Below are 25,000 nucleotides of genomic sequence, written 5' to 3' on the forward strand. Positions count from 1 at the left end.
AGAGACACTTTCTCATTTTAATGACTTTTTCTTTTATGTGTTTTCATTTGTTGTCAGCAGACAAGCTCTCTGGAAAAATACTCTGGGCACTCCAGCCATGGCAGGTGGTGTAGGTAGACGTGAGGATGGGATTTGAAGCTGCGATCCTCTGATCTGAAGACCACCTCCCTAACCATTATATTAGGCCACAGCGGCCCAAGGAATGAGGAAGACGACGAATGAGACAAGGTATAAGAAATGACAAACAGGTGGAAATTCTTGACTGACAAGCAATCCCATTCGACATTAAACAGAGCAGAGGCAGAGATTGATTCCGAGGCATGACATTTACATGAAAATACCGTGCAGCCATTTTCCTGTTTGCACGTTTGAAAGGTTGTAGAGTATGACAAATAGTGCCAAAGAATTCCATGACATTGCCCATGCTTACTGAAGTAGTCCAAAATGAAAACAGCAGGCTGTCAAAGTAGGCGAGAGAAGACCAAATCATTACATCATTTTGCAAAGAAACTCAATGGTGACTGACTGTGTGACTCAAAGAGGCTGTGGTTGCCAGGCAACATGGAAGCCGGCCGGTCGGTGTATAGGTTTTTAGTAGCTGAGTGGGTAGTCAGAGTTTGGCTTCCGGTCCATTCTCTCTCACTCTCTTTCTGCATCTCTTTGTTCCTCTATACTCCTCTGTCTCTCTTTGTTTCTCTCCTAATCTATCTTTCTCCCTCTATACTCTCTCTCCCTTACTTTTTCTCCCTCCTCCGGCCGACAATCTCTCTCTCTCTCCCTCTCCTGGCTGTCGATCACCAAGCCTGCGTAGGGTGAATCACGCTCCACATTAGTGACGTCCGTTTGGTGGATTATACCTTTGGAGGACTCCACCAGGCCGCTAATGGGGATGAGTGAGCGTGCTCGGCCCGGCCCGCCTGCCTCCTCAGCCAGCCTCGGAGCTAAACGCCAGTGTTGCAATCAGCGCCCGGCCGGCCTGGACGCCCACACAGGTATCAGCTAAGGACCCATCAACTAAACCGCGTGCTCAGGGAAGTCAACATGAGGGGACAAAGGGGTCAGTTGTCCCGGGCCCAGGGAGAGGGGTACAGGCCGAATCGGGTGCTCATTACATTGATATTGACATCCATACATCAATGTGGGGGTTTCAGATGACTTTGTCCTGGGCCTGGTAAGAGCTACCCAAGGCCCTGCGTGTGTTGACTGTATAGACTAGGCTATATGTTATTGAGTACTGGAGTTTTGCATGAGGTCAGTAACGAGGCAATATGTATTGTTTGATGGAGTGGGTGTATTTCAAATCAATGGAGGAAACGGTCTGGATTTAAACAACCTGAAACAACTGAGAGCGCTGTATTAGCACAGGCCTACTGTGTGCCACTGCTTCATGTACGCTATATGGTGTATGCATCGGTAATTGGGTTTTAGATGAAGTGCAGGCAGAATGTAACGAGACAGAATGTGAATACCGGTATTGTTTCCTGTATTAAAAATCAATTAAGGAAATATACTGAGTTTACACAGAGTAAACAACAAAAAGTGGAAAGCACTGTGGTTGCAAAATGTCAAGAAATTAAACATTAATCATTTACTCTCTTACGGTTGTTGAAAAACTGCTTTCCTTTTCCTCAGGTGCTGCCCTGTACACACAACCTGTTCTTCTGTGACGGGTGCGTCCCTGACATGTAAAGTAGTGCGTGTGCGTGCGTGCGTGCACGTGTGGGCATATGTGTATACACACGTGCGGGTCCGTGGGTGTGTGTGTGTGTGTGTGTGTGTGTGTGTGTGTGTGTGTGTGTGTGTGTGTGTGGGTAGAGTGGAAACATAGCAGCCACACATGAACCGGATGAGTCAGCCCTGCCGACGTCTTCTCCAGAGCCCCTACTGTTCACACACACACACACACACACACACACACACACACACACACACACACACACACACACACACACACACACACACACACACACACACACACACACACACACACACACACACCAGAGCCCCCACTGCTCACGCAGGCCCCCTAAGCTCTCAAAAGGAGCGCACAAATGTCACATGTACACACACACACACACACACACACACACACACACATACACACAATCACACACACACACACACAAACACACTCTCTCTCTCTCACTCTCTCTCTCCCATGGGGGGAGGGATAAAAGCATATCACATAAGATGGATGGATGGAATTAAACACACATACACAGAGAGAGAGAGAGAGAGAGAGAGAGAGAGAGAGAGAGAGAGAGAGAGAGAGAGAGAGAGAGAGAGAGAGAGAGAGAGAGAGAGAGAGAGAGAGAGAGAGAGAGAGAGATGTGCATCTACATCCCTGACACCTGCACACATAATAGAATCAGACACACACACACACACACACACACACACACACACACACACACACACACACACACACACACACACACACACACACACACACACACACACACACACACACACACACACACACACACACAGACACACACACACACACACGCAGTATGAACTCACAAAGCCACAAACACACTCTCACATAATTAAGGTTGCTAATTGCCTGCCCTCAGAAGTTCAGTAGAGGTTGGAAACGAGAGTCACAGAGAAATGAAAAAAACAGAAATGGATTCTCATTGCCATCCATTAATGGTCAAAGTAAATGACACACAAAGCCAAAGGGCACACTACTGTAACTCTGCATTTCATCAAAATAGTTACAAAAAAATCAAGGATCTTCATTGACATCAATTAAATGGTCAAGGTACACGATTGCAGTGGAAAACCAAAAGCTCTCTCTCTCTCGCATGCACGCTCTCTCTCTTTCTTCCACTCTCGCTCTCACACACACGCACGCACACACACACACACACACACACACACACACACACACACACACACACACACACACACACACACACACACACACACACACACATACACACACACACACACACACATTTCTAACATTGTGCTTAATCAAAAATTGTGACAATGAAATCCCATTAGCGTGTTCAAATTACAGTAACAGCCCAGAGCCTGGCCTTGCCTTAAGGCAAATGGTTATGTGCTGATGCGGACGGTGTCATCCATTGGAGAAAAAGGTGACCTTGGACAGGTCTTCATTTTTCTACCATTCGATAATTGTTCCATTCAGGTCTTTTCTGTATGTATAGTAGTATGAAACCATCAAATTAATAATGATGCCATCAATTAAAAAGGGCCGTGTATAATTTTCAATGGAAGTAACTGATAAATGTCCGCAACACTGTTAATGCTCCCAGTTGTTTAATGGAACCCAGTTGTTAAATGGTGCCATTAAACAACTGGGAGCATTAACAGTGTTGCGGACATTGATCATTTACTTCTGTTATTTTATTTTGTCCAGCACCTGTGCCACTGATGTGTGCGCATTCTCTGCCTTCTTAATGTTCTATTGACCCACATGTCCTGATTGTGCCATGTAGCTTTTTGTGCGCAAACATGACATGAGAGCTAAACAGTGAGCAGCAAGGCTGTCATCCAAAAAAATATATATATTTCTTGCAAAAGCACAGCCTGACGCAATTTCCAACAATTTTCTGCCTTTTCTTAGGAGACCTTGGATACTTTTCTATTTCCCTAAATGTCCTGATTGCGTGTAGCTTTTTGTACTCTGCAGATGACATGTGAAATAACCTGACTGTGTTCCACAGTGACTGTGACTGCGTTCTATTTTTTATTTTTGCGTAGAAATGCCTCGCTGCAATTTCCTACAATTGTCTGTCTTTTTTTTTGCAATCTCATTAAAGGGGACCTTGGTTACTTTTCCATTTCCCCACATGTCCCGATTGTGCCACGTAGCTGTTCGTACTCGGAGATGACAGGTGAGATAAACAACAGTGGCTGTAATCCACAGAGACGGTTGCTTTACGTTCCTAGAGACAGCTCATCACAATTTTCTGCAATTTTCTTTTCTTTTCTTTTCTTTTCTTTTATTTTCTTTTCTTACAATAGGAGGTTGAATCACTCTGTAAACAACCTAGTGCCAGCAGTAGGTTGTTTATGTTTCCACTGTGGCATAACAACAACATAAAAGAGTTAGCCTGTCTGTTTCAGCCGAAAAGATCATTTACTCTCATTTGTATAATGGCTAGCTAGTCTACAAAAAACGAAGTGGTGACTTGACCAGTGACAAGCCGTTATAAACTGATGCTGGATATGAATGGCTGTAGAAAGCAAACAATATGTTTTTTGAACAACACTGGGCCCCACTAATGAACGATAAATATAATCTGAGGTCGATATTTTTGTGAGGTCGACAGTTTTCCCTGAGGTATGACCTCAGCCACACTTACATGAACAATCATATTCATATGCCTATTGAGATATTATATAGTTTATAGTGTAGGTGTTATTATTGGGATATTTCTCAGGTGTACTTCAGGATGCTCTGGGTGTATTCCACAATGAATGACAGGTTAGCCACACGGACTGATTCTAGATCAGAGGTGGGCAAAAGTAAAGGCCTTCCATTTACTACATATCTGTAAGCTAATGTGCTCTGAACAAAGCACATTTCACTAAGTAGAATTATAATGTGTGCCGGTACCTGCGGAACACTGTTGTTGAATAGACTTAACTACCCTACTACACCACTACAACACTACGCAGAGACTTTACTACCATACCACACGAGTGCAACATTACACAGCTGTTAGTAATAGGCTACATTGCGGCTTAGTCAAGGCCATTCCGATGACACAAAATTCATAACACAGGACAATCTTAAGTTTAGAGTTTAATTAATCTACCTTGCTTGGATGAACTGGATGAGTGAATTGGCTTGAAGAGTGGACAAATATGAGCCAGGTTTTCTACCTGGGCAGCCGTGGTTGAATGGTTAGGGAGTTGGACTGCGGGTCAGAGTGGCAGGTTCAATTACCAGCCTTCACCAATCCCTTCCTCCCTCCATGGCTGAAGTGCCCTAGAGCAAGGCACCTATCCCTACACTGCTCTAGTGACTGTAACCAATACCCTGCAATATCTATAAGTCACTGTGGATAAAAGCATCCACTAAATGTAATGAAATATAAAATACGGGCCAGGATTTCTTTTTTCCGAACACACAGAGAGAGATGTCCGCCTCTGGAGTCTCTATATGGGATGGAGAGAGGGAGAGTCTGGGTCATTCAGGCTCATTTCTCAATTGTGGCATAAGACATCTCAAGGTGTGTGGGGAGGAAGGAAGATGCGGTCGAGGAAACCCAGAAAAGTAGGCCATACTGTACATTGTCTCCCAAGACACTTCCCACTTCTTTATCTCATATCTTATATCTTATACTCAGTAAGACACGGATCCTGCTGATAAATTAGCTGTTACCAGAATGGCAATGACCAAGTTGTAATGTATTACTAAAGGTCATGTGCACTGTCATAGTGGTGTACTGCAACAGTTTCTTTCCAATTGATGGTAGAGTGGTGGGAGGAAAACGGCAACTCAATCCATTACACACACACATACACATACACACATACACATGCATGCACACAAGCAAGCACACACACACACACACACACACACACACACACACACACACACACACACACACACACACACACACACACACACACACACACACACACACACACACACACACGAACGGATTAACCCACAGGCTAGATATGGCTGCAGCCTATGGCCCCCCCACCTGCCAGGGGCCCCCGATTGGCCAAAGGAGTGAACATTTCAATAATTATGTAATTGTGACAAGGATACAGTAATGTAACAATCGATTTACATAGTACATAGTACATAGTTATTAATTTTGTTAATACATGTCACCCTTATTTCCTATCTTGGAAATAGGACATTTCGAGGGGGGCTACAGCAACCTGTAGCCTAGGGGCTCCCTGCACACACCTCAGGCACTTCAAGACATATACACCACACACACACACACACACACACACACACACACACACACACACACACACACACACACACACACACACACACACACACACACACACACACACACACACACAATGATAGAGGGGAGAGATGATGTGACCAATTTGAATTTTCTACTATTGAGACGTGTGCCTAACAGCACAAGTAGCTTACAGAGCACCATGAAATCAGAAGTAAAATATAGGGGTCATTTGGGAAACATGACAGTTACTTGGCAAAGTCTGACTGAGGATAGAGTGCAACACGTGATTCATCAACTAATGGTGTTTCAAACAAGGCTATTTCCAGTCTCCAGTATGTAAACAGCAGGTGGGTGTAATTGATTGTAGCCATTCAAATCATTACGAGACAAAATTAGATAGATGTTCCCGTCGTGTCCTGTCGATTGCAATTTTCTGTTTAACACTAGAACTACCACGGAGGGGTCAATTGACCTTTTTACCTAAAAGCCCCACAAGAGGGTCATTTGACCCTTTGGACCCCCTGCGGACACTCTTTTTGTTGTGGAAATGTGGCTGTTAGCAGCTCACAGCTTTCACTTGAGACACAGAGAGTGTGTGTGTGTGTGTGTGTGTGTGTGTGTGTGTGTGTGTGTGTGTGTGTGTGTGTGTGTGTGTGTGTGTGTGTGTGTGTGTGTGTGTGTGTGTGTGTGTGTGTGTGTGTGTGTGTGCGTGCGTGTGTGCGTGTGTGTATCATTTCCAATGCCTGTTGAGTGCTGTATCTCTGCATCTTCGTTCCTTGGAGAGGAGCTTCTTTCACCACAAAATGATTGAGGGAAATGAAGCAGTAGTCCACATGCACTGGTATTTATCCATCTAACAGGCCAGGTTGCATTCACATGAGTCGTTATGGTCACAGGGCATGGGAGATTCACACGTTACAGTTTTTCTCGATTGGTTTGGCTAATCTCTCGAAACTGAGATGACATTCTCAAAACAACACGGACAAATCCCCAAACCAACTTGCAATTTCCCAAAACAGAATGGCATTTTTCTTTGATTTCATCAGATATCAAATGCTTTGTACATGTCTCAAATGTTTAGTACATCTCTGCAGATGGATATGTACAAATACCCTTCAGTTGACACATTCAGCATACATTTAGCACATTTTCCAAATAAATTGACCTTGCTTATCTAAACGAATTAGACAATTCTCAGTCTAATGGTTGCCCTCTCCAAAACACGTCAGCATTATTTCATTGTGTAAGTCATGATATGCAAAGTGGTCTACGCAATTCCCAAAACAGTCAAGGACATCATATTTTAAGAATTTCATTACATAGTAAATTCATGACAGTGTTCAACAGGTCAGATGGTATTGTAACTTTACTAGCTAGTAGAAAATAATTTTACAACTGTGTATACTACAGTTTCCTCTGTTATTTGGCTAATTTCATGACATTTTTTCAAACGACATTCTGTTTTGAACAATTGCTAGTTGCTTTGGCATTTCTCCATGTTATTTTGAGAATGTTATCTCTGTTTTGAGAAATGAGCCAAACCCATGAGAAACCTGTGATATATGGGCATTACTTTCTGTAGGCCTATATGAATTTACAGTAAAGAAAGTTACTGATAAATGTCCTTGGTAAATTATCTGTGTTGTCAAACTTCAATGGTTTCACTCACTTTTTCATTTTTATACATAGTCGAAATCTGTTAGCTGAACGTAGATAAAACACCTAACCATTTTGACTAGCAGTGCTTACACAATGTCAAAGGGACAATGTATTTTGGGGGTACTGATGATATATGTGGGGAAGAAATTTAGTTTTGACACATGGGTAAACTGTTTTTGGGGTGATATGAGCGAGTGATGAGGATCCATGTAGTTATGCTGAACCATCCAGTTTATTTTGACAGAAGGACTAAATGAATGGAAATGAGCCAAAGCAATTGAGAAGGATCTATGCCATTTTGATGGTACTGACTATTTATATGTGAGACGGTTTAGTGCTGATGCAAGAATGAGGTGTTTTGGGAGGTATATGAAATTTTGCTAGTTATCTGGACTGTTGTGCAGAAGTGTAAGAATGTTTGGCCTAATGACCCAATGGTTATAGGAATGTCATCTCAGTTTCAAGAAATGAGCCAAACCAATGGAGAAAAACTGTAATTCAACCATTATCTGGTTGCAGTCATATGATTCGTCATGATCACATGGGACATTCACACGTTCATTGATGACTTGTATGAAGAAAATGTGCTGACATGTTTTCAGGACAACCATTACACTGAGAATCAACCAATTGGGATAGATCAGCAAGGTACATTCATTTGAAAATTCTACTAAATGTAAGCTGATTGTGTTAACTGTAGGATACTTGTACATAGCCATTTGCAAGGATGTAATAAATGTTTGAGACATGTACAAAAGCATTTGAAATTTGATGAAAGCAATGATGCCATTCTGTTGTGAGGAACTGCAAATTAGTTTTGGGATTTGTCCATGTTTTGAGAATGACATCTCAGTTTCAAGAAATGAGCCAAACCAATGGAGAAAAACTGTAACACACTGTCTGCCAAACTGTGCTATCTGTCTTTGCTGCTGATATCTTCATGCAAGTTGTTATTTACCTGTGGTGATTTTGGAGGCTGACAGCCCTTGGGAAGAAGCTGTCTGTACCTGTTTGTCTTGGCTGTTAGCACTGTAAGGTGTGACCCCTTCACCCCTCAGCCCACACACGGCCCCTAACAGCCTCATTACCATAACAAAATGAGTGATTAGTGTATTAGGTAAAAGCCGCCGGGTCAAATGACCCCTCTCTGGTACTTCTAGGTAGGCAGAAAAATCCTGGTAGTTCTAGTGTTAATGTTTTACGCACCATGTCTTTCAGACTATTGGCACTTGAGACAAGTAAATTATGTAGTTAGTGAGTATTGACCGTTAGTCTAACGATGGGGGAAAGACAGGTAAACGTCTACATCACTTAATATCATCATTTGTTTTTCTCATACCTTGAGTACTAAATCGACGTACTGGGGCTCGAGGATACTTCCTCTACGTGAGGTGATGATGACACGACCGTATCTCCCCGGCGTCTGCAGGTCTGAGTATAACGTGTGCTTGGATCTGTTGGCAGGAAACAGACTGTCTACCAAGTTCCCCTCGATCTTCGCTAAGCTGTGCTTGGGAGCTAACAGGTACTCCACGTTTTCCTCAATGTGGTACCGGCTGAAACTTGCGCCCAGCAAGATGGAGATGAGCACGGGGGCAGAGGCGAAGAAGACAGGGTGATTGGCCACAAAATGGCCCAATTTGTGGAAAGACGTCCTGAGACCTTCGTGCAACACCTGTCGCAACATCCTAGAGTGAATCCACAGAATTAGGGCAAGGAAAAATCTGCGGGACCCAAGTCTCTCCAAACGACCGTTCACCACCATGAGGGTTGCGGGGGATGGAAATCCATGAGAGATGTGGATTGTTTTAGATGTCAGAAAGTAAGACGGTGTGTCTTTCCTATTAATTTTCCATTAAAAACCACTTGTCAAAGTGAGTTTGTGAAGCTGTCAAGTCCTGTGATGCATGGTCAGACGCGCACGGGGGATTTACGGTCCCGGGTGAGCCCAAGGAGAGCACGTCGTACATTCAAATTAAAAAGAGCTAAGTCATATTACTGAGATGTTCTCCGATGCCTCCAATTTTAACTGCTTATCCCTCCCGTACTGAGGGGAAAACACAGCCTAAGAAAGACAAAGCATGAAAACGCATTTCGATTTGAAGAGCAATTCATCCAAAAAATATGTACTGTTGTTAGAGACGATTTTCCTATTAAAACGGCAGGCAAAACATAATAGCCTAACTTTCTTGGCTGTTTTCTTTATCACTTCAGTTGATGTTTTAAAAGCCAGGCATGATTCGCCATAACGTCCCCATTCACCAAACTTGAAATCGACGTACAGATTCAAAACAGTCTTCTATCAGAAGTGACTCGTTATCTTTTTACGCAGTCAATACACAAATATAGTTTTGTGTATTTCATTTGGTTCGGAAGTGTTAAAGCTTATCTCATCTCTGCCATCTCTGGTGTCTTGTTTTGGCTGAATGGATAACCGAAGCTTTCAAACGCGAGTTCATCCTGACCAGTTGGAAAGGCTCTGTTGTCTCCATAAGCGTATATCCTGTACTGGTGAGAGGGAGGCAAATCCCGGTGTTACCGGCTCCACTGTTGCGAGCATACTGTAGTCGTTGTCTTAAATGCTCGTTCGCAGGTTTCTTGAGAGGCTGGGAAGCTTCTGCCGATGAACACCTAAGAATCAGCGCCGCTTATCTTCGTATGCTTTGCTCTACGTGTCTGCTATTCCACTCTGTGCGTCTAGTGACTAGTACATCTCTCTCTCTCTCTCTCTCTCTCTCTGTGTCTCTCTCTCTCTCTCTCTCTCTCTCTCTCTCTCTCTCTCTCTCTCTCTCTCTCTCTCTCTCTCTCTCTCTCTCTCTCTCTCTCTCTCTCATGATGCACACAAGCTCATACGCTCTGTCTCCTCTCTCTCTCTCTCTCTCTCTCTCTCTCTCTCTCTCTCTCTCTCTCTCTCTCTCTCTCTCTCACACACACACACACACACACACACACACACACACACATACACACACACACACACACACACACACACACACACACACACACACACACACACACATTCAAACACACATTACATTTCACTTGTGACGCTTCTATCCAAAGCGACTTTCAGCTATTTGCTTGGTATTTGTTACAGTCCCTGTCTGGAGCAATGTAGGATCAGGTGCCTTGCTTTTGGTCACTTCAGCCATGGATGGAGGTGTTGGGAGAGGTATGGGTGGGATTCGAACCTGAAACCCTGTGATCTTACAACCACCTCCCATGGCTCCCAGCCCGCACACACACACATACCTTATCTTCCTATCTGTCTATCTGTTTATCTGTCTGTCTGTGAAATGTATCAAAGGAAAAAAATAGCAAAACCATACACGTAGGCTGTCATATTTCGGATAATGTGTTCTATTGTGTTGTGTGACGCATGTAAGCAACTCACATGATGGTGTGTTGTGAAGGTGTTGCTCTATTGTTTAACATCTTATGCCACAGGGCTGCTCCCCAGCCAAACAGACCGCCATCCTACCAGTCACTGCATCCATCAGTGTCAGTTTTTTTTGTGTATTGCTCTTCATCACAGTTAATTAATCATTCAAGCAAGCTTTTCATTTCATTTTGGCTCCTTGCCTGCCTCCCTCCTCCTCATCATCGTCCTCCTCTCCGCCTCCTCTTCCTCTTCCTCCTCCTCCTCCTCCTCCTCCTCCTCCTTCCATTTGCTCCTCTGTAGCCTACTTGTAGCTGCCCCACCCCAGCTGTAGGCTTTTCTTCTGTCTCCAGACATCCCCCCAAGGACAGGTCATCTGACAGGAAAGGGGGCTCTGACGCTCAAGCAAGCAACACACTCAATGGCTGTAAAGCATAGATAGCAGAGCATAGCACAACACAGGGACTCCTGCACTGAAACACTCCACACACAATGAAAGACATTCAGTTCAGTTGTATTACATCCAATTGCATTTTGTTCAATTGTATTTGACTCTATTCTGCTCTGTTCTGTTCTATTCACATGGGGGACCACAACTAAATGGCCAAACTGCACAGTGCTACATTACCATTATTGTAGGCTATGTATGATTCTTTTATTTTGGAGTGTCTATAGTATAATAGTAAAATACATTCTATTCTGTACTATTCTATACTATTCTGTACTATTCTATTCTATTCTATTCTATTCTATTCTATTCTATTCTATTCTATATTGGTATAGACAACTCAGGGAATCTGAGAGCCGAAGCGATAGCTCAGGGCTGTTGAGGCATAGACAGCCTAAGGCATCAGCCATCAGGTGAGCCAGTCTTTAACCCTACCGTTCCATTATTTCATCTGACATACCGGTACCACCTCTTTTGTTTTGTAAAATTGTGAAAAATCACCCACTGTTGTTTCCTTTTTTGCCCCGTGGCTCTACGCTACAGGGTGGGATTTGTGTGTGTGTGTGTGTGTGTGTGTGTGTGTGTGTGTGTGTGTGTGTGTGTGTGTGTGTGTGTGTGTGTGTGTGTGTGTGTGTGTGTGTGTGTGTGTGTGTGAGAGAGAGAGAGAGAGAGAAAGAAAAAGAGAGAGAGAGAACAGTTGAAATCGAATATTGTTGTTTATGCCATGCAGCTATCACCATGGCAACGGAGCGCAGTGCTGTGTCAGAGCTAAGACGTAGCAGGAGGGTCTCGGTGTCAAACGTGAAGCTGTTTATTCATTAGGCACTCACATAACCACATTCAAGGGAAATGGTGGACTCTCTCTCTCCCCCCCCCCTCTCTCTCATAACCACCTCCAGGGAAATAGTGGACCAGTTTTATGCAAACCTTTTTGCCACACTGACATCTATCTATGCCTCAAGGTGTGTGTGTGTGTGTGTGTGTGTGTGTGTGTGTGTGTGTGTGTGTGTGTGTGTGTGTGTGTGTGTGTGTGTGTGTGTGTGTGTGTGTGTGTGTGTGTGTGTGTGAGAGAGAGAGAGAGAGAGAGAGAGAGTGTGTGTGTGTGTGTGTGTGTGTGTGTGTGTGTGTGTGTGTGTGTGTGTGTGTGCGTGTGCGTGCGCACACGCGAGAGAGAGAGAGAGAGAGAGAGAGAGAGAGAGAGAGAGAGAGATGTGCGACTGGCTTGTGTGTGTGTGTGTGCAGCATTTCACATCTTTTGCTCCCCAGGATTGTCCATCATATCAGTTTTAAACAGTGGCATGCTTTGGTTCCCATGGTTACAATTTTCCTAACCCATAGTTGCTTAATGAGATATATAGCTGTTGAGAGCAAAGCTCTACTATCCCAGCCCCCTTCCTCCTGTGTGTGTGTGTGTGTGTGTGTGTGTGTGTGTGTGTGTGTGTGTGTGTGTGTGTGTGTGTGTGTGTGTGTGTGTGTGTGTGAGAGAGAGAGAGAGAGAGAGAGAGAGAGAGAGAGAGAGAGAGAGAGAGAGAGAGAGAGAGAGAGAGAGAGAGAGAGAGTGATATAGTGATATAGAGAGAGCATTTTTGTGTTTGTGAGGGTGTGAGTGTGAGTGAGCATTAGAAAGTGAGAGAGGCAGACTTGTTATCGTCAGCCCCCTGGTGTACAGCTGCATTGCCCGTGTGTGTGTGTGTGTGTGTGTGTGTGTGTGTGTGTGTTCCACAGTCAGTGACGCCAGTATCTCCTCTAAGTATTAAAATCTGAGGGGGCACGTCATGCTACGCTTCAACATAGGGGCAGTCCTAGGGCTGGGCCAACCGGGCAATAGCAGGGGCGTCACCCGCAAGGGGACGGCATCATCGGAAAAATCGCCAATTTGTCCACTGAAAATTGCCAATTAGAGCTATTAAAATGTCATTTCCGTGCTATTACCATGCTATTGCAATAATAACATAAGTAATTTTTATCAGTCGTTATAGTCGTGATTTTTCAATCTTACCCGCTGCTTTGATGCATAGCGAGCACAGCGATGGATAGCATTGCTGGCGTGTACTGTATGTGTTAGGATGCGTCAACTATGTGAGCCCTGAGAGCTTGCTATACACTCTACGAAGGAATGTGGGCCCTATAGCATTTTCTTTATGTTACTATCTTAGTGGGGTTATCTGGGACCCCACAGGTTAGGTGTGTACACACGCACAACACCCATTAGAGCGGACATTCAGGCACACACATTAGAACATTAGATGCATGTGCCATCAGATGTGCACAACCCTTGTCGCCTGCCCGTGCTTATTTGATATTCATAGTCAGCACCAGACTCAGGCTTTCAAAGGCCCTTTGTCCTCACAGCCCCTCTGTGTCCCTAAGCACTTAAACACCAGAGAAATATCAAAGATTAACAACGGAGCTTTCCGCACGACTTGCGCTGTGTGTTTTTTGTTTTGTTTTTTTAAACCAGGAATCTGAAGTGTAACTCTAAGCTCCAGGGGGGCAACTTCAAATAATCTTCTTCACTTTTGAGGAATATTTGGCAACTTACGAATGAAATATAATTGTCTGAAAAAGATTCAGTAATTGTTTGAAATGTGTCTTTGTTACTGGCCACAGCATAATGCTAGATACAGTGAGATGCCATACATTGGCAAAAAGGAAAAACGGCGATATGACAAAATGGTTGATTAGCTAATCTGTCAAAAGCAAAGAGGTGCTACAGATTGCCAATGTGACGTCATTGCCCTCACCGAATTTACCTTAAGGTCTGTGGTTTCTGGGTTTACACGCATTGGTTTGGCGGGCCCAGGCCACTTTCTGACAGGTGTGGGAGTTCAATTTGCCTTGGTGAGGGCAAAAGGCGTTGCCATTCCAATTGGTCACGTGTCTTAGCAACCTCTATTTGGAATCTATTGGAGAATAAAATTAAATTCAATTTCAATTCTTTATTTACAGAAGATGCAAAATGCTTGGTCCATATCAAGGTACCAGAATACAAAATGTTAAATATAAATAGCAAGAATAGTAAGAAAAGAAAACAAACAGTGAAAGTACACACGCATCAGACACACTCCAGTGTCGCCTAAATTTGGAAGAAAACCTCATAGAGCTATTATGATATTTTGAGAGCAATCCAGTCTGCACATGAATTTATAGATTACATTTCTCAGGACTGCATCACACTCAGGCACATTGCAGTATGTCAAGGTGTGTTATAGACTTGACGATGAATTGCCTTGGCAACAGCAACATTGTTGGAACAGTCTGACTGGCAATGAAATGGTGAAGTAATTTCAAAATACATTATTAAAAATTATAAATAAACCACAAGCTCCTTGTTTCGACTTCTTATATGCACCAAACAGACAATGAGAGTCGCTCTGCAGCCTATTTCAACTCTTTATGTGTGATTTTTGTGTGGTGCTTTCAGCTATCATTGGCCCCTGTGGGCAAATGTGTGAAAAGTCCTTCAGTGCTCCAAGTGTGAGCAGAGAAAGTGAATGAAAAGTGAGAAAGATGACTTGCATTACTGTACATCATTTCTCAGCATGGGTGACATGTTTACTGTAGAACACTGACCAAACTTTCCATCTTATTCAAGTCAGGTGACTAGTTTGACAGCTGTCGTCAATTGACTGATCCAAGCCCTGGCTGTTGCTACGTATTGCTACAGAACGTATTGCTGCGTATTGCTACGTATTACAGAGTGTATGTACGGTGTACAGAGGGAATGTAAGTGAGAGCAGCAGGTGGAATGATACATGAAGGCGTCTACAGCTTGTCTCTCCTGGCGACACCCTCTTTTGCTCGTAGTCTCTCTTTGCTCTGTCTTTATGTCTCTGTCTGTGCCCCCTCGGCTGCTCCCCCCCCCTCTCTCTCGCTCTCTCATACACACACACACACACACACACACACACACACACACACACACACACACACACACACACACACACACACACACACACACACACACACAGTGGGAATGTGAGAGTGACAGAATGACTCTCTCTCTCTCTCTCTCTCTCTCTCTCTCTCTCTCTCTCTCTCTCTCTCTCTCTCTGTCTCTCTCTCTCTCTCACACACACACACACACACACACACACACACACACACACACACACACACACACACACACACACACACACACACACACACACACCCTGTTATGTCTAGCCCTGTAATAATGAAAAACAGTTTTTCTCTCGCGTGCTGCCAGTTTGTACATTTTGTTTTTCTTATCAACCTGTAATACATTCCAATGTCAAACTGACAAAATCAGTTGTATATTTGGGCAAAGTATATGAAGAGCTCTTTCATAATATTAAAAAAAATATTTAAAATTAGGTTTTTCATTGAATTTAAAAATATATATATTACGTTTTTCCTCATTCTCGTTGCAGCCATTAAACAAGGAGCCCACGCAGAAAGAGAGCACTGATTGCTGACTACAGTAACAAGGTCACTAATTGGTTCCGCTTGGGTGTAATTGAAAATGGCCCATGGGGAAAGAACCCCGCTCCTGTGGCACCACACTATGCGGCACTGAACAGCTACAGTATATACTTATAGCCCTGCTCTGATTATAGTACACCACACATGCGATACGAATTTTGCACTACCCTTTATATTTCTAAGAGAGGCGAATTTGCTCCTGTAGTGGCTACGTGATGGCATAAGAGCTTTTTACGCCTGACCTCCCTGATTGTGGTGCTATTGTTTATCTACTAACACAAACACACATAGACACACACACACACACACACACACACACACACACACACACACACACACACACACACACACACACACACACACACACACACACACACACACACACAATTATGAAGAATGATGCAAATCAGTGCGGGGCCCTGCCTGTGTGAGCTGTAATGCAGTACAGTGTCTCCCAACCTTAACCAGTGGTTAGTATTACCTCTGCCAAGGAGGTTATGTTTTTGGTTGCATTGGTTTGTCTGTCTGTCTGTCTGTTTGTCTGTCAGCAGGATCATTCAAAAGGTTATGCATAGATTTTGATGAAATTTTGTGAAGTATTGGAAAAGTGATTACATTTTTGAATTAAAAAAAAAAGATTTTTCACCATTGCGGGATAGGGCGAATTTTGACATTCAATTTCAAACTCCACTAGTGGTACACGTACCCCTGGTTGGGAAACACTGCTGTAGTAGATTGAGTTGTCGTCTGTCTGGCCTCTACTGTACTGAGTACCGGAAGCCAATCCATGAGATTCTCTTCAGCTCTCCCCTCCTCTTTTCTTCCCCTCCTCCTTCCTATCCTCCCCTCCTCCTTTATTCCTCTCCTCTTTCCCTTCTCCATCCTGGCTAATTTTCTTCTGTCTGTGGGCCGTAATTAAATAGAAGGCCTGAGGGAAACTATACGATGTATGAGAATGTAGAAATCATGTTTCTCCTTCTCGCTATCTCTGTGCCTGTATCTGTCTGTCTCTCTCTCTCTGTCTCTCTCTCTCTCTCCTGCTCGCTCTTCCTTTCACTGTGTGTGTATGTGTATATGTGTGTCTGAGTTTCCCAATCTCCATACTAATAAGGGGGACATCATTATTATCACTGTTTTAGATGTCTTTACCTCGAGACACAATGTTCAAACATCTCAAGAGTCTTGTTTTAGTCTCTTTACCGCCGCTGTGTGAAATGGCATCTGATTAGGAGAATATAATTAAACAACAATTAGCGACGCAATTAGTGTGATAAGAGTTTTGGGCAGTGCATTAATTCCAGTCCATTAATACACTCATCTAGTTTCCATTAGGGCTGATAAATGGCAAAGAGGTCAATAAACAGATGACTTCATCCCTAGTCAAAAAAAAAAGTAAGCCAGATGATTGTTGTTATTGAACCACATACTGATGCCTGCTATCTGCACCAAACATACAAGCTCATTACTGCATAGTCACATCAATCAACATGACGTTCGTTCGTTCGTTCGTTCGTTCGTTCGTTCGTTCGTTCGTTCGTTCGTTCACATTCATTCATTCATTCATCTATTTGTTTTTGATCTCCGAGATACAGTTTAGAATACATTGCAGGGGGCAATGGGCTAGTGAGAAGAATATAAAATAGAACTAGGAATTCTTTTTCTCTTTTTCTCTTTTTCTCTTTGCCTTTACCATTTTATCTTCTTCCTTCTTTTCCTCCTTTAGTTTGCATATGTGGAATTGGGAATGCCTCAAGCATTTCACTCGGAGACAAAGTGTCAGCAGTTTGAACCCAACCACCGCCTGATCTGGAGGGTGTATTGAATTGGTATGTGAAGTGTGCACACATGCGTATGTGTGTATGTGTGTGTGTGTGTGTGTGTGTGTGTGTGTGTGTGTGTGTGTGTGTGTGTGTGTGTGTGTGTGTGTGTGTGTGTGTGTGTGTGTGTGTGGATGGAGGAGGGGAAGAAAAGAGGAGGGGAGAGCTGAAGAGAATCTCATGGATTGGCTTCCGGTACTCAGTACAGTAGAGGCCAGACAGACGACAACTCAATCTACCACAGCAGTGTTTCCCAACCAGGGGTACGTGTACCACTAGTGGAGTTTGAAACTTGAATGTCAAAATTCGCCCCTATCCCGCAATGGTGAAAATTCTTTTTTTTTAAATTCAAAAATTTCATCACTTGTTCCTTTTTGTCATTTCCAACAACTTCACAAAATTTCATCCAAATCTATGCATAACCTTTTGAATGATCCTGCTGACAGACAAACAGACAGACAGACAGACAGACAGACAGACAGACAAACAAACAGACAAACCAATGCAACCAAAAACATAACCTCCTTGGCAGAGGTAATACTAACCACTGGTTAAGGTTGGGAGACACTGTACTACATTACAGCTCACACAGGCAGGGCCCCGCACTGATTTGCATCATTCTTCATAATTGTGTGTGTGTGTGTGTGTGTGTGTGTGTGTGTGTGTGTGTGTGTGTGTGTGTGTGTGTGTGTGTGTGTGTGTGTGTGTGTGTGTGTGTGTGTGTGTGTGTGTGTGTGTGTGTGTGTGTGTGTGTGTGTCAAGTCAAGTCAAAGTTTATTTGTAATGCACTTTTAACACAACAAAAGCAGCTGACCAAAGTGCTAACAGAAGGGCCTAAGTAAAAAAAGACTTGAAACAACATAAAGCAACAATTGACAAAAGACGTGGAGACATCCATAAAACACACAAAAATAAAGAACACAGGCATGTGTGGATACGATATGACTGAAAAATATACTGAAGTCAGTATCAATAAGAACAAATAGGCTTATATAAATGAATGAAAATCACACAAGAGTGTCAATAAATAAGAGTGTGTGTGTGTGTGTGTGTGTGTGTGTGCGCGTGTGTGCGTGCGCGCGCATTAGTGTGAGCATGCATGTCTGTGTAAGTGCATACGGCAATTCTGACAGGTGACCTCAGGCAACCAATTCATCTTCCAAAGCGAGAAGGCCCTCACACTTCATATCCATAGGTGAGGTGGTCACACCTCATCCATGCACAACACATCCGTACATACATGCTTCATCCATACAGCACACATCCATACATATCCAAAATCATTATATCTAAAACTGCTGCATCCAAACATATTGTACATCCTAAACACTATATTCAAACATGTTAAATATACATATATCTGCCAAGGGGGCATTCCTAGGGGCGGGCCAATGGGGCAATTGCCCAGGGCGCTCCTACAAAGGGGTGGTATCACGCAGCTATAGGGAGGGAAAGTAATCTCATCGCCCCCTGCTGGCAACGTTCCAACCCCCTGCAACAAATGAATGTTTTTTTTCTTTGAAAAATTACATCTCGGCCCTGACGACGAAGTAGAAGTAGTGGCAGTCATATTATGGGCATGTTGGCCCGTTTTATCGAACCAGGTGGTAAAATGTTTGTTTTTTCACTGATCTGAGCTGATTTTAATATTCTTTAAAAAGCTAATACAGAACTACACTGACTGGCATGTGTGGCTTGTTTACTCCATGTAATTAGCATAGCCAAATTAGCATAGCCAAACATGAGCCAGAGAGGTGGTTACTCGTCACCACAGAAGCCATCATATCTACTAGAGAATTTAAAACCATACCAAAATGATCGCGTGTATATATGTGTAATAAGAAGACAATGTGGAACTCATAGGATTACAAGAATGTGAAGATATGCGAAGAACTTGCGTTCGTTCGCGTTCATTTGTTTCTCTGTGTTGTCAACGAGGCGCGAAGCACAGCATGCTGGGAGCTGTAGTCCGTTTCCGACCAGATTGGCACAATTTCTATTTTTCTTAAAAGGGCAAAAAATGACTTGAGATTTTCACAGGTAGTAGTTCATGCTATTGTGTACGCTGAAAAATGTATCTGGTGTTATAGTTCCAAGTCATATCTTTGTGGGATTTTTTAAAAAACTTGTCTATGGGAGTTTCAATAGGATCACCCTGGTGTTTGGAACGTAACCGCTAGGATCGCTGTTTTCCACTTTCCCTCCCAATTACCACGCTATTGCAATAATAACATGGCATTAGCTGTGATTTTGCCGTTCTTTTTCGCGGGAGCAGGGTAGCGGTTGGGTGCCACATTTGTGCTCTATCTTGCTTACTTTTCTGCACATCTTCCATGTTTTCCCCCACACATACAGTATATGTTGTTGTTTTCTGTACTGCAAGTCAATATCTGCAAACTGTAGCATGCCCTGCACAATAACACAGACCCTCTGATAAAACAGAAATACTGAACAGCCCTTTCCAAGTGCCACTGTTCTGTTCAGACAGAATTACTCGCGTGCACGCACGCACACACACACGCACACGCACACACACACACACACACACACAGACACACAAACACACACACACACACACACACACACACACACACACACACACACACACACACACACACCGTTTATTGTAACAGCTGTGTGTATGTACGAGGAGGATCAGAATGATTTTCAGCAACATAGTAAACAAATCATCTTTTGGCTTACGGTGGAGATCAAACAGAAGAGTGAATAATCCCTCTGGCAAAATGTTGCACCGTTTTGAAGACCCGATATGAACTTCACAGCATTAGACAGCCACACAAAAGCTACAACAGCGAAGTGAGTAGTATAAATCCCCACTGGTGAGGCGCAGGGCAAGAGGACTGGCCGGATAGTACTTGAATAAGAATGAAATGCCTGCTAAATCTCCCATAAAATATGCTGGAATTTCAGCCGTTGCAGTTTTTTTTAAATTGCATACCAACATTTTTCACACTGTTTTTTCCGCACCCCCTCAACTGCTGCTCAGAAAATGCAAAATGGGCCCTCAGAAAAAACTCTGTGGAGCAATTGTTGCAGCAGCACCAGAAGGTGGGCATCTCATCCTTTAATACAAAACCAATAAACCAAAGACAGATACTATATCACAATAACAACAACAGCCACAACAATGCCTGACAGTATTGCCTGAATGCCATTGCCCACATTTGTTGTGAATGAATGGGCTTTGAGAGTCTTGATGTAAGTTAGCTGGACACCGCAGGACACCTGCTGGGGTCGTGTGTGTGTGTGTGTGTGTGTGTGTGTGTGTGTGTGTGTGTGTGTGTGTGTGTGTGTGTGTGTGTGTGTGTGTGTGTGTGTGTGTGTGCGCGTGTGCGCGTGTGCGCGTGCATGCGTATGTGCGTACATGTGTGTGTACTTGTATCTGTGCCTCTACCAGGCATATGTCGGACACTGACCTCAGGCCAGCTGTCCTTGAAGCCATTTTGTCTGTGTGATGTTGTGTCATGTCCTTGCAGTCAGGGATATCTCCCTGGCAACTGAGCCTGTAGCTAAAGCCCGCACATCCTGATTCGTACCCTGCTGTGAACAGGACCAAAGGACCATAGCTATATATGATGAACAGGGCCAAAGGACCATAGCTATATATGATGGGGGAAAGAACACGTCAAGGTGTTTTGGCTTCCTCTTTTATTTTTTTTTCTCACAGTGTGATGTATCAGGTCATTCCACCCCAGTAGAGAAAGCAAAATCACCTGTTTGAAGCAGACGTTTCCCCAGCAATATTCAGATGCAGCTGACCATGTGCATAGGATGCCTTTCTTGAAGTTGGCTTGACTGCTCTTTAAAGCAAAGGTGTGGGTTTTTTTATTTTGTTTTTTAAAACTTTGGACGTGATTGGAGAAGCCACTTGTCTGACATTTTAAATGAGATTCGAAAATACAGTTGGAATTACAGAATCAATGTCAACAAATGAGTCCATGCAAGTGGCCACAATTGTCTGAAACAAACGTCACGTTGCACTTATTTTTCCCCATGTCCACTATGTTTAAACTTTGACTACATCTAAAAAATCTAAAAGGATACTTCCATCCATGACTGCACCCAAAAAAGGCAAAGCCCCACAACCACCTGTCTGTGCTCTGGAGTACAGTAGTATCAGTGATGATGACCTTGTTGAAAGCACAGTCTGATATCAACTGGGTCCCTACCCACATAGTAACAGTGGTTTTGAAAATAAGCAGATAAGGGGACCCGTGGACAATCTTATTCCAGTTCTAACAACAAAGCGAGGTCTCTTGAGGACACGCATACATTCCCCCAAGAGGACAAGCATGGAAAATCTCAGACTTGTCCCAAAAAAAAACTCACTACCACAGTGGAAATGCCTCCAATGCTCAATGCTAAATTAGCTTTACAGAATAGTAGATCTCTAAGGAACAAGCCTTTTGTTGTCAATGAGTTTATCTGTACCCACAACCTTGATTTTTTATTTTTAACTGAAACATGGCTGGAAAAATCCACTAGCTCTATCACACTTATAGAAGCAACTCCGTCACACTTTAATTTCATTAGTACAGAAAGGCAGAATAAACAGGGAGGGGGGATAGCAATTATTTTCAAGGCACTGTTTCAATGTCAAAAGACATCACTAGGTGAATTTTCATCTTTTGAATACTTAGCTGCAGTTCTAAAATGTTCTTCTGACATACTGTTATTGACTATTTACAGACCTCCAAGACTTTCTGCACCACTCTTCTTAGAGGAATTTGGTGAGCTCTTGTCGAATGTTTGTGTGGACTATGATAGCTTGTTTATAGCAGGCGATTTTAATTTTCACGTGGACGACTTAGAGAATGTCTATGCTAAGGAATTTTTAAGTCTTATTGACATTTTTAGCCTCACACAGCATGTAACAGGACCAACACACAACCAAGGTCACACTTTAGACCTAATAATAACAAAAGGCCTTAATGCTTGTGCTAGTGTCAAAGACTATGGCTTTTCTGACCATTACTGCATTTTTTCTGATGTTTCTATGTACCCTCATGTTCAAAGGGAATCTGTTACAGTCAAAAAACGTATAATCAACTGTGAGACAGCCTCACTCTTTCAGCAAGCACTTTCAGAGATCCAAAGTCAAACCTCAGAGAGTGCAGATGATCTCATGGTTAATTTTAATTCAAGGATGACCCGTATTATGGATGTTATTGCCCCCGAAAAAATCAAAACAGTGGGACGTGAAAAAGCACCTTGGAGAATGAATCCCACAGTTATATTGCTAAAGCAAGAATGCAGGAGGGCTGAAAGACAGTGGCGTAAATCCAAACTTGAAGTCCACTACCAAATCTATAAACACACACTCTCGAAATACAACCAAGAAATTTCTAAAGCTAGACAATCTTTTTTCTCTGACATAATTAACAGAAATATTAATAATGCACGTGTCCTGTTTGGCACTGTGGAAAAGCTAGCAAGGCCCCCAAATCAAATGCCCTCTGAGTTCCTCTCAGTCAGCAAATGCAATGAGTTCGCATCCTTTTTCAAAGGAAAGATTGAAAAAATACGTGCAAACATACTCACACATATGCAACCGACCCAAGATTCAGACCAACTTGCTATGGTGAAGTTAAATCCTAACCTCATGAGAAATTTTCATTTAGTTGATGTGGACATTCTTAATAGAACGGTACAAAGTCTTAGCTCCTCTACATCTGACTTAGATATTTTACCAACAGCCTTCTTCAAATCCATCTTAAATCTAATATCATCAGATGTACTTCAGATCATCAACACCTCACTACAAACAGGCATATTCCCAGGCTGTCTGAAAGAAGCAGTTGTGAAACCCTTACTGAAAAAGAACAACCTGGATGCACTGGTACTAAACAACTATAGGCCCATATCCAATCTACCATTCATGGGTAAAATAATAGAGAAAATTGTTTTTAAACCAATTAACTGCTTTTCTAATGTCTAATAGCTATTTTGATAGGTTTCAATCAGGTTTCCGTGCCTACCACAGCACTGAAACAGCTCTTATTAAAGTTATGAATGACATAAGATTGAATTCTGATGCTGGCAAATTATCCGTCTTGGTTCTACTCGATTTAAGTGCCGCTTTCGATACAGTTAATCATTCTATACTACTACATAGACTGGAACACTGGGTTGGCTTTACAGGCATAGTGATCAACTGGTTAAAATCGTACCTACAACAAAGAAGTTTTTTTGTCGCCATTGGAAGACATACCTCATCACCGATGTCTCTGAATTGTGGGGTCCCCCAGGGCTCCATTCTGGGACCACTACTGTTCAATCTGTATATGTTGCCACTGGGACACATTATCGAGAATAACTCCATAAATTACCATAGCTATGCGGATGATACCCAGCTCTACTTATCTATGTCCCCAAATGACTATACCCCCTTGAATCACTCTATCATTGCATGGACCAAATTAACAAATGGATGTCTCACAATTTCCTCCAGCTGAACACAGATAAAACTGAAGTAATTATATTTGGGAAAAGAGAGGAGAGACAAAAGATTGCTACTATCCTTGAAACGAAGGGACTGAAAGCAAGGGAAACAGTTAAAAATCTTGGGGTCCTCATTGACAGTGACCTAAACTTCAACAGTCACATGAAAGCTATTACTAAGTCTGCATTTTATCACATAAAAAACGTCTCTAAATTTAGGGGCCTGATGTCTAAACATGATCTGGAGAAGCTAATACATGCCTTTATTTCTAGTAAAGTTGATTACTGTAACAGTCTTTTTACTGGCCTCCCCAATAAGACCATTAAACAGCTTCAACTTGTACAAAACGCAGCTGCAAGGGTTCTTACAAAGACAAGGAAGTTCGACCACATTACTCCAATTTTAAGATCGCTGCATTGGCTCCCAGTAAGCTACAGAATTGATTTTAAGGCTATGCTACTTGTGTTTAAATCACTAAATGGAATGGGACCCACATATCTACTGGATATGTTTCAGCTGTATGCACCAACTAGGTCACTAAGGTCAACGGAGAAGAATTTGCTGGTGATTCCAAAAGTCAAAACAAAGTGTGGAGAGGCAGCCTTTAGCTTCTATGCTTCAAAGCTTTGGAACCAGCTTCCAGATGACATAAAAAATGCACCCACTATTGATAGCTTTAAATCTAGACTCAAGACAAAGCTGTTCTCAGATGCTTTCCCCTAGCTTAAATTACTTATTCTTATTATTTTTATATTTATTTTTATTTTATTTGTTTTATTTTATTTTATTATTATTTTTACCTTATGTTTTATCTTAATGTTTTTAAATGCTTTTTGACTCTAATTCATTTCCTTCTTTCTTCCCTGTTTC

The 25,000-nt window shown here is 42.7% G+C and overlaps 1 protein-coding gene across 1 annotated transcript in view; it reads right to left on the bottom strand.

The window, feature by feature from the left end:
• Positions 1-9,264, bottom strand: part of ptchd1 (patched domain containing 1) — a 46,069-nt gene extending 36,805 nt beyond the window's left edge. The window contains exon 1 of the mRNA XM_063207418.1: positions 8,917-9,264. Coding sequence (XP_063063488.1) covers positions 8,917-9,264 — 348 coding nt within the window. The remainder of the gene's footprint in view (positions 1-8,916) is intronic.
• Positions 9,265-25,000: the final 15,736 nt, after the last annotated feature.

The sequence above is a fragment of the Engraulis encrasicolus genome, chromosome 9 (assembly GCF_034702125.1).
Source record: "Engraulis encrasicolus isolate BLACKSEA-1 chromosome 9, IST_EnEncr_1.0, whole genome shotgun sequence".
NCBI lineage: Eukaryota > Metazoa > Chordata > Actinopteri > Clupeiformes > Engraulidae > Engraulis > Engraulis encrasicolus.